The sequence below is a fragment of the Lactuca virosa genome, chromosome 8, assembly GCF_052849685.1.
Source record: "Lactuca virosa cultivar CGN04683 chromosome 8, Lactuca_virosa_CGN04683_v6, whole genome shotgun sequence".
Classification (NCBI taxonomy): domain Eukaryota; kingdom Viridiplantae; phylum Streptophyta; class Magnoliopsida; order Asterales; family Asteraceae; genus Lactuca; species Lactuca virosa.
This window is the reverse complement of record NC_136433.1, coordinates 132,711,039-132,721,718: the sequence shown is the minus strand read 5'-3', so window position 1 is coordinate 132,721,718 and position 10,680 is coordinate 132,711,039. Positions and strand designations below refer to the sequence as shown.

General features: G+C 36.6%; 1 protein-coding gene across 1 annotated transcript; it reads right to left on the bottom strand.

The window, feature by feature from the left end:
* Positions 1-1,183: 1,183 nt before the first annotated feature.
* On the bottom strand, positions 1,184-2,459 carry LOC145130855 (replication factor C subunit 3-like). The gene is made up of 6 exons (XM_079065615.1): positions 2,418-2,459; positions 1,837-1,973; positions 1,653-1,751; positions 1,491-1,560; positions 1,357-1,407; positions 1,184-1,243 (listed from the first exon to the last, which is right to left on the bottom strand). Exons 1-6 carry the CDS (start codon positions 2,457-2,459, stop codon positions 1,184-1,186), a joined length of 459 nt encoding a protein of 152 aa, XP_078921741.1.
* Between the last annotated feature and the right edge of the window lie 8,221 nt (positions 2,460-10,680).

Here is a 10,680-nt window from a genome sequence, read left to right as displayed (position 1 = left end):
TTACAAATTTGTACTCATTTATATGTTGTTTTCATTTTTCAAGTGCATTTTCATTTTATAAAATATATTTTTTAACAACAATTGATTAAAAAAACAGAGCCAAAATTGGATTAACAAAATAGAAATGTTGAAGACGACATAAATAAATACATACATCTTCAGGGGAATTGCTCATTTATATGATGTATGAGATTAACCCTAAAAAGAATTTTAGTATAATGTTACAATAAACAAAATAAAGAAAGTAAATTGCTATTTTGAACATGTGAAGCATTATAACAACCTGCTTTGTGACAATTCCTTTGACCTGTCTACCAAGAATTGCACGTGACTTGATGCCTCTTTCAGATTGTCGTGCTTTGTCATCAGCAGCCGCCTGACCCAAATAAAAATTATATAAAAAAAATTGAAGTAAAAAAACATATAATCCATCTATTTAGAGTTTAGAGTTTCACCTTTTGCCTTAAATTTGTGGTTGTAATTTTAGAAGACTTCACTAGCTGCATTGCTGTTTCAACAGCTTTACTCCCACCAATAAAATTCAGGTGTGAAGTGTTTATATAATCCATCTGCAAAAGATATTGGATATCACTTTATAGGGTTAGACGCAAGAAAATGCAATGTACTTTCATTGATTTGCACGTTATGAGGTTTTATTATGTTTTAAATTTTTTCTTTTAGAAATAATCAATTCCACCATTGTAATTAAATAATATATAAGGGTAGTTGTGGTATACCTCCATTTCAACAATGTGTCCAATCATAGTCTCTGAAGGTTGAAGACCATCTCTTTACTTGAAAGTTGCAACATTTCCTTTTTCAAGAAGTTCTAGGATGGAAGTTACATATTTACCCCTTATCATCATTGTAAATAAATTAAACGTAATTTATTTGGATCCACAAGGTTGCTTTACTTTAACTTTACCAAAGGGTATTTTGGATATTTGAAAAAAAGTTTGTACAAAAATTTTGAGCTATATCCAAGTCAAAAGCCACAATTTATGAAAAAGATATAAATCCATGAAAATAAAACATAACTTAAAAAAGAGTCTCAACCAAAAGCTGCTTCCCATTTTTTATTATAAACAAAAACAACCCTCATGAGCTTAATCATTGCAATATTTCAGTCTACTGCCTGTATGGTTAATAACAATCGCTATAAATTATTATAAAACTCAAGATATTAGAAAAAAGTACCTTCAATGTGAAATATGGCTTTCTGTCCAAGGCACATCCTATGTTCCTAAAAAAAAGAAAAAGAAATATCAATACTAAAAGAATAATGGTTTAAAAAAATATTTAATGGGACAATATCATCAACAGTGAACTTACATAATATGCTGCCCAATGACAGACCTCATGCTTCAATTTAGAATCTAGTTTCTTCAGCAATTCATGAAGCAGCCTCTGAATCATACCAACAAAAACATTCACTTTCAATTACAACAAAACCAAATTTAGACTACTTATGTGAGAGGAGAGATTACAACCTTCAATATAACTTTAGGAGGGATACAATTCACAAGTAACTCATACAACTTTCCCCGAACCTGGAACAGCCTATATAAAAATATACACATAAAATTAAGTAAAAATATATAATTACAGCATATACATAGTGTACGCTATGTATAAAGATAGAATATATAAACCTTTTAGGGCTCTGCTCTTTCAGAATGTCAGAATCTATCTCAGATACATATTCTTCCCAGTCCATTGGGGGAATTACTTGATTATTAGTAAAAGGGTACCTATGAGAATAAAAAATCACATATTATCATTCCTTTAAATAGCACCACAAGTAAACACAAGAAATCGTGTCAAAGTGATCTTAACTGTTGGACACGACATGTCTCAAATGACAATATAGCCCTCCTTAAACACCGACCAGATTTTTTTGCTATGCGAGCAGCAAATCCAGGAGGAAGTTGTAACCCCTCCTTCTTGCTAATGAACTCCAGAACCTTAACAATCTGAATAAAAAACAGCAATTTTGGTATACATCTCTATTACTATTCCTGTGTATAACCAATATGAAAAATGAAGTATCCTAAAAGAATTTCACACAGAGTACCTGCTATGACATTGAATACGGTTTACTCAGTAGGAAAAATTACACATTTGCCTCTGTGAAGTAGTAATGAAGATGATGATAATAAAAGAATAAGCATTTATTTTTCTTTTTTAGGGAAATGTATCATACCTGTCAAAGTAGAAGGGATGAAGGTGAAAACCCTTATCAATGCACACAGAACGCCATGGGGAAATCATTGGCAGACAAGGGGATTTGGGTTTGCTGCAGCCATGAAGAGGAAGCATGGAGGAGTTGACGGGTCGTTGGACAAGAAGGGAATAGCCACGCTCTGCGTAGGGTCAAGGAGCAGAACGACGAGAAGAGGGAGTACTGATGATATTACCTGCGTAGGGTCAAGGAGCGGAATGACGAGAATAGGCGGCATGTATGATGATACGATGAGCACAGAGACCACGACGATAGAGGCGCGTTCATGATAGAGAAAAGAAATAAGGATTCAGAATAACATACGAACTAGGGAAGGAAGGATGTGAAAGCATAAAAGGCAAGACCTAGGGTTCCGGTGGGTTTGCTAAAATTAAAGGGCCGGATTGAGTGAATGAAGGTGAAGTGTGGATTGAGTTTTAAGGTTTAATGGCGGTGGCGGTGGAGATGGCTTAGGGTTTACAGAGAGAATGAATGAGTGAGTGAAGGGAGATACTGAGGAGAGAGGGTAGACGCAGGTTTCTTCAAAAATTTTAGAATTTCAGACGATTTCGTTTCCCCCTTTAAAAACGCGTGTTTAAGCAAAAAATATAAAGCGACATTTGAAGAGGACACATATTTAAGATAAGCGCCCTCCGTGTTTGTATTTTTTTTCTTTTCTGACACTAATTTCAGGGCACGCACAAATGCGTGTCCTCTATCCTTCAAAATTTAGAAGAGATGACATTATTTTTAGGGCGCACACTTTTGTGTATCGTAAATCACTGTGTGTCATTCTTTGCGCGTCGTAAAAGACTGTTTTTCTTGTAGTGGCAAGGACTAGAGAAGCCAGCGTGAACTCATTTTATTTTATTTATATAAGAAAGCTAATTAAATAACACTTTGAAAAAACAAAATTATATATATATATATATATATATATATATATATATATATATAAAAGAAACAATCTAAAAAATAATTTATTTTACAAAGAAAGAAAGACTACAAAAATATGAGCTTGACAATTTCAGAGTCTTTTTCATTTGTCAAAACTTAACAAAAAGGTTTCCGAAACCCAAATGAATTTGGGTGGTTAAACGTACCTCTCTTTTTTGAAATGTTTCAGATCAAAAGAAAAACCATTAACTTCAGGTTTCTGAAATATTCCCTTCTTTTTCCATGGAGGCTTTTGATTAAAGAGCTCCTTTCTAACTCCATTTGTTGGCTTTGTTTCAGGTTTAGAAGATGACTTCTTGATAACCCTACTTGCTACATCTTTCTAGGTTCTGGAGATGTCTTCTTTGGAACCCAAGTCTTCTCTGTTTGAGGCCTCTACTTTCCTTTATTTTATTGTTTTTCCCCATAATATGCATTATTAAAACAACATACATCTGGTATCTTACCAGCATGAGATCTTTTAATGTTTGGGGTTGGAGCTGGAGGTTGAGACTTGACATGGTGAGTTGAAGTCGTGACAGCTTGATATAGCTTGAGAGTGCCAACAGTCTTGTTAGTGTGAACAAGTTTATTAGTGTGAACTTATTTGTCAGCATGAAAAACCTTGTCAAGGCTAGCTGACTTAGCAGCATGAGGCTTATCATCGTGAGCCTTGTTAGTGCACGAGTTGTTGTGATGTTTATCAGGGTGAAAACTAGGGTTTCTTGAAAATGGTTTTTCATCAGGTATTCCTTCCTTTTGAACATTAATATATGAAGAACTTTTCTGCTAAACATCTTCTTCTTTAATCTTCTCCTTCTGATCTGATATCTCTTTCTCATTTTCTATTAGTCTCTTCTTCAATACTTCTATATCTTCTAGATTCTAATTGATGATTTTGTCTTTCATAACAAGTTCAGTAGTGAAGAACACAGAGAGTGGAGCCTTTGGATCATACATTAGTTCATGAAAACAAGATAAACGACTTACATTGATTGCACATTTATTTTACTTTTATTCTTTTTTTCTTCATTAAGAACATTTTTATCTTTGTTAATCCTCCCTCTTAAAAACAGTTCTCTTATCTTAGAGACATTATAAGGACCAAATATACCTATTGCAGTTAGATACTACCAAATAAGAAAACATACCATACTATTTTTTTCTCCAATTCTGATGTATTCTTCATATTGGGATGATTGTATAAGATTCCTTCTTCTTCTTCTTCTTCTTCTGATTTTGAGTTTCTGAAAAATACTTGAACTACTAAATCTTGAATGTATCAGAAAACCTGCTCCTATACCAATTGAAGGTTTTTATTGATCAAATACAGTCAAGTATGAATAAATAAGGACAAACAAAGAATAAACGAGAATAAGAGAACAAGGATAATCAAAAAGATACGTTCACTACGAAATAGTGTTCTCACAAAGAGAACAGGTGCACAAAGCAATTGGAACTAAGCCGTCACAAAGACCTAATTAGGCTTTTACCCTAATACATGAATATATACAAATGTATTCTAGTGAATCCCTTTAATAAGGGGATTGTATCTAATCTACAAATAAACTAAACTGGTAAATAAGGAATGGATCAGATAAGATATTCTCCATATTCGAATATTAGCACGAGTGCATCATATGTTGATAAAGGGCATTCGCATCAACGTCAGGGAGATTAGCTTCAGCTTCAGCAGATAGTACCATCAGTGTATCAGTGTTCAGCGTATCACCTGATCAGTGTGTCATCTATGTATAACCATCAGCGTCTGGATAAACTGATCAGTCTTCAATGAATGGTTTCTTCGTGCCGATGATAGTTTCAGTGCCTTCGGTGCTGATAGAGTCTTCAATGTCTTCTACTCATCAGGGGATGTTCTTCAATCTTCGACATATGAAATTCCATCAGCATATCTTCAGATTAACTAACTAACTATAACTACAGTGTATATATTTTGCATCATTAAATCAATACAAGTGAGTGACCCAATATTGGGGTTTCGAAATGACTGATTGGGAGAGTGGAGGCTGAGGTTAGAGAGGCCTCAAGGGGGTTTAAGGTCTTTAAAAAGGGTCACAGCCCTAAAATTATGGCTTTCATTCAGCATACCTACGTACTGCATACAAAAGGGTACGCCCCATGTAGGGTTTTAAACACCTGTATCCACTCACCCTACTACGCCCTTAGCAGTAAGCCACCAGCCCATCGCGTAGGACCATTTTTGCAAGAATTAAATACTTTAAGCTAAAAATGAAAATTACGTGAGAAACAGGTGTTACAAATATTCCCCACATGAATCAGACTTCGTCCTTGAAGTCTGTCGTTACAAACAACTTGAGGTAATGCTCTCTCTTATCCTCCGCAGGCTCCCATGTCCACTGCGAACCCTTTCACTACTTCCATTGCACCTTAACTAAGCCCACCACCTTGTTGCGCAAGGTCTTCGTCTTCCTATCAAGGATCGCTATCGGTCTCTCCACCTAGTTCAGGCGCTCATCCACCTGAATTTCATCCAAGGGGGCCACTTCGGTGCCATTGGCTAAACACTTCTATAACTGAGAGACATCGAAAGTGTTATGGATCTGATTGAGATCATTAGGTAGATCTAGTCGGTATCCAACCTTGCCCACCCAGACGATAATCCTAAAATGTCCAATATAATAGGGACCTAATTTCCCTACTTCCAAAATCGAATGACACCTTTCCAAGGTGACACATTCAGAAGTAGAAAATCCCCGACTTGGAACTTGAGGTCTGATTATCACCGGTCAGTATAACTCTTCAGGAGACTCTGTGCGGTTCGCAGCCGACCGCCCACCAGTTGTATCAACTCGGTAGTCTTGAGTACTACCTCGGTACTCCTCAAAACTCAATGGCCGATCTCGCCCCAACAAACCAGGGTCCGACATCACCTCCCACAAATCATCTCGAAGGTTGGTCGATTGATACTGGAATGGTAGCCATTGTTGTAGGAGAAATCGACCAGTGGAAGATAAGTATCCCGACTCCCACCAAAATCTAGCACACACACCCTGAGCATATCTTCGAGCGTCTGATTCATCCACTCACTCTTTCCATCGGTATGTGGGTGGTATGTTGTACTGAAATGAAGCTGAGTACCCAACTCCTCATGAAATTTCCTCTAAAACCTGGAGGGGAAGCAAACATCTCGATCTCAAACTACCAAAACTAGCACCCCGTGTCGAACCACCACACCCCTGATGTAGATGTCATCTAATTTCTCGTCGGAAATGCTCATGGAAAATAGGTATGAAATGGACACTCTTGGTCAATATATCCACGATGACCCAAATGGAATCAACCCCACATGCGGTCCTTGACAACTTTGTGATAAAATCCATGGCGATCTCATCCCATTTCCACATGGGAATAGGTAATGGCTGCATCTTGTCATGGGGTCTCTGATGTTCGGCCTTGACTTTCTAGCAGGTCAAACACGGTTCCACAAACTAAGCTACCTCCCTCACCATGCAGGGCCACCAATAATCCAACTTCAATTCTCTGTACATCTTCTTGGCTCCAGGATGTATTGAAAACTTCAACTTCTGAGCCTCTTCCAATAATCTATGTCTAAACCCTCCAGCAACCGGAACCCAAACCCTTCCATACTGAGTTAATAACCAGCAATATAAATAATGGAATCTGACCCCTAATCCTCACTTCCTTCCAATTTTCTCTCTTCAACCATTTTAATTGTGCTTTCTTAATCAATTCCAATAGTGGAGAGACAATAACCATCCTCAGAAATATATCTCCAATAGGTGCACCCACTGCCTTATGGCTCAAGGCATCGGCCACAACATTGGCCTTTCCTTGGTGATACAAAATATCACAGTCATAATCCCTCACCAAATCCAACCATCTTCGTTGCCTCATATTCAGGTTCGACTGATAAATCAAATATCTCAGACTCTTGTGGTCAATGTAGATGGTACACCTGACCACATACAAGTAATGCCTCCATATCTTGAGGGAGAAAACTACAACCCCTAACTCCAAATCGTGTGTATGGTAATTTTCCTCATGAGGCTTCAGCTGCCTCGAAGCATAAGAAATCACGTGACCACTTTGCATGAGTACAGCTCCCAATCCTGAGATAGACATGTCACAATAAACTACAAAATCATCCATACCCTCAGGAAGAGTGAGAACTGGGGCCTCGCATACTCTCTGCCTCAATGTCTCAAAGGTTGCCTACTAATCAGGCCCCCATCGGAAAGTGACATCCTTCTTCATCAAATGGATCAATGGTACAATGATCTTGGAGAAATATAAACCTCTGATAATAACCCGCCAGGTTAAGAAAAATCTGAATATCAGATTGCATCCTCGAAACCTCCCACTTCATCATCGCCTCAATCTTGGTCGGATTGACCAATTGTAGAGGTCTATTTTATTGTGAGGTGTCGAATCTTTTAGATAGCTCCGTTAGTTTGTAAACTTATTACAAGGGCATCGTAATGTTTGAAGTCTAGTGATTTAGCCCATTGTATTTTTTGTTCGCTTTCATCTTTCCTATAAATAAGGAAGTATACTAGAGTAGATGAGAACTTCTCTTTTTTCTAATTCGTGTAATCTTGTCTAAACTCTCTGTATTCGTTGAAAGCTAATTTGAGCCAAACTGATTATATTTACTTCTTGTGTTCATCAATCATACTTTACTCTGATCTAGTTTATCAATATCGATTTAATTGCAACTACATTTGGTATCAGAGCAGGATTCATACAGATTTGATCTGTTTTTCTGAATTTTCGCAAAAGCTTTGAGTCTAGTTCTAGATTTCAATTTTCCGCTCTTTTGCATCAGAAATTCATTCTAGATCTACTGTTGTGATTCGATTATGCGTTCTAGTTTCTAATTCGAGTGTTCGATTGGTGATAATCAAGAGTTTTATCTCTTTAATTTTGTTCAAATTCAAGGTTTTCTCAAATTCTGTCCGTACATTAATGGTGAACTTCAACATGAACACGATGACGTCCTTTTCTCATCTCCTTGGTTCATCGACTAAAATTCCAATGTTGATACCTGAGTATTATGATCATCGGGCTGATGGGATGGAAGACTACTTGAATAGAATCGATGAAGAGTTATGGAAGTACATTACTAGTGACGTTCGTCCACCTCGTGCTATTCAGAATATTGAAACTTCTTCCAATAATCAAAATGTTCAAAAGATTGCTGATAAATTTGCGAAGAATGAGAAGAAATGCATGAGAGAACTCAGAGGTGCTCTACCTCATGTTGTTTACAATTACGTTCGTAGTTGTAAAACTGCTAAAGACATAGGGAACACTTTGAAGGAAAAGTTTCAAGGGAATGAAAAGACGAAAATCAATTCAGTGAAAAATTGTCTGGTTGAATTAAGAGAATTCAAACAAAAAGATGGTGAATCTATCGAATTGTACTACGGCCGTCTGAATGAGCTAATTTAGAAGTGCAGTTGATATGGAATCAACAGATCAACTATGGAGTTCAATATGACGTTTGTTATGGGACTTCGTAAGGAATGGCGAAACGTGAGTCTAATGGTGAAAACTCAACAAAGTTTTGATAGCTTTTCGTTGAATGATTTGTACAATCTGCTAAAAACTCATGAATCCGAAGTTAATGAAATTGCTGAAGAAACTAAGATTAGTATGCGAGGTCCATTGGCTTTAGTTTCGAAAGTAAAAGGAAGGGAAGCAGAGAGAGAAGCTGCTGAGAAGGAAGGTTCGGATGATGAGGGGCTGATTGTAAATTCGGATGATGAGGCTGATGCATTTTACTCCAACAACCGAGTAAAGAAATTCTTTAAGAAACCATTTAGTGCAAGGACGAAAAATAATGAGGTGAATGGAAGTGCTGGTGGAAAAGCTGGAAGTGATGAGAAAAAGGAAGAAAAGAAGGAAGTTTATGAAAAAGAGGAAAAGAAAGAGAAAACCTGGATTTTATTGTCATTATTGTAATGGCGCAAAGCATATGGCATCTGATTGTATGCTTCGTAAGCGAGATGAGAAGAAGAATAAAGTGAAAGATGAAGCATATTACGTGGAAAGGCTGGAAGAAGTTCGTGTGAAAGCTAAAGGTTTGTCATTGGTGGCCAAGGGAGTAGATGATGAAGAAGGAACGTATCAAATTTGGTCATCAGGTTAAGACAATGAAGAGATGCTCAACCCCACACACAGGGCGATGTTTGTTGTGCATAAGGAAGGAGAGGACGAAAAGGTAACCGGGAAGTGTTTTGTTGCCACCTCTTCGCATAAATCTCCAATGACTTCTCAGGTACGTTCTCTCTTACAATCTCTTAATATCCGTTCAAGTTCATATGATTCAATTTTTTTTGAGTTTGATGCAGCCATTACTTACGTTAATGATTTACATATTTCTGCTAGTAATGAGGCTAAGAAGTCAAATACTCAACTTTTAGAAATCCAGAAGGTGCTAGATTCGAAAAAAATAAAAATAGAATACTTACACATGCAGATGACAAACTTGATGTGTGATAGGGACAGTCTTAATGCAGATGTTAAACTCTTGTTAAAACAATGAAATATCTATTGTAACTCTGCAAAAAGATTGTATGGAAAATTGACAGCTTTGCAATATCACTCTTCGGACATTAGCAAAGAACAACATAGGAAACTCTTGCCCTTTTTACCATACGAAAGGGATAGAACTGATTATATTCCATATGCTTGTGAACGAACAATTGCTGATTTTGATAAAGTTCCAGATAATAGATATGCGTATGGCATAGTAAAAATAGATGAATGTTTGAATGCTAATGAATTAGTTGATATTGTAAATGACACCTTGACCAAAGACGAACAAATTAAGATTTTGAAAAGAATTGAGAATTCGAAAACTGATCTTCAAAACAAGTTCGCTGATGTTGAAGATGGTTCTGACAATATTAGTGAAATTGAAGAGGAGGAAGTTATTGATTGTTCTCAGTTGTCTATCATTAATGTCGCTTCAATGGCTAAAGGCAAAGAAAAATGTAAGGATTCTGAGGTTAAAATTGACAATGATCAACCTTCTACTTCGAAAGTTGTTAATCATGATCATGTCACTCTCAAAAATAGCCAAACAGATAGTGATGATAATGAAGAAAAGTCAACATAGACGAATGCTTCAAAAAGTTCGAAAGAAAAGGTCATACCTCGCATAGTTGAAGATCAAGTGTATGAAGAGACGAAGGAATTCAACAAAGTTATGAAAGAAAAAGGTTCTCACTATCTTGAAACCAATTTTGTGGTTTATCCAAACTTCAAATGTTCGGATGATGTCGTTTTTCCAAATCAAGTTTTTGTTACAAAGTGCAATGGAGAAAGTGTAAAACCCGAAATAAACAAACTGGTTGAAGAGGATAATAAGAAAGCTTCAAAGGAAGGATTCTTTTCGAATCAAAGTACGGTTGAAAACAACCTTACCAAAAATTCTTACACCTTTCAACATCAGAAACCAAGTCGAACCTGGACTATTAAATCTGACAAAACTCGAGTTGAAAAACAAACCAATG

Excerpts from the sequence above, each read along its gene's own strand:
- LOC145130855 (XM_079065615.1), bottom strand. The coding sequence starts at position 2,459 with ATGCCGCCTATTCTCGTCATTCCGCTCCTTGACCCTACGCAG. Across the intron at positions 1,974-2,417 it reads CGCTCCTTGACCCTACGCAG|ATTGTTAAGGTTCTGGAGTT; the intron begins GTAATATCATCA and ends TTTTTTATTCAG. Across the intron at positions 1,408-1,490 it reads CTCCTAAAGTTATATTGAAG|AGGCTGCTTCATGAATTGCT; the intron begins GTTGTAATCTCT and ends GGTATGATTCAG.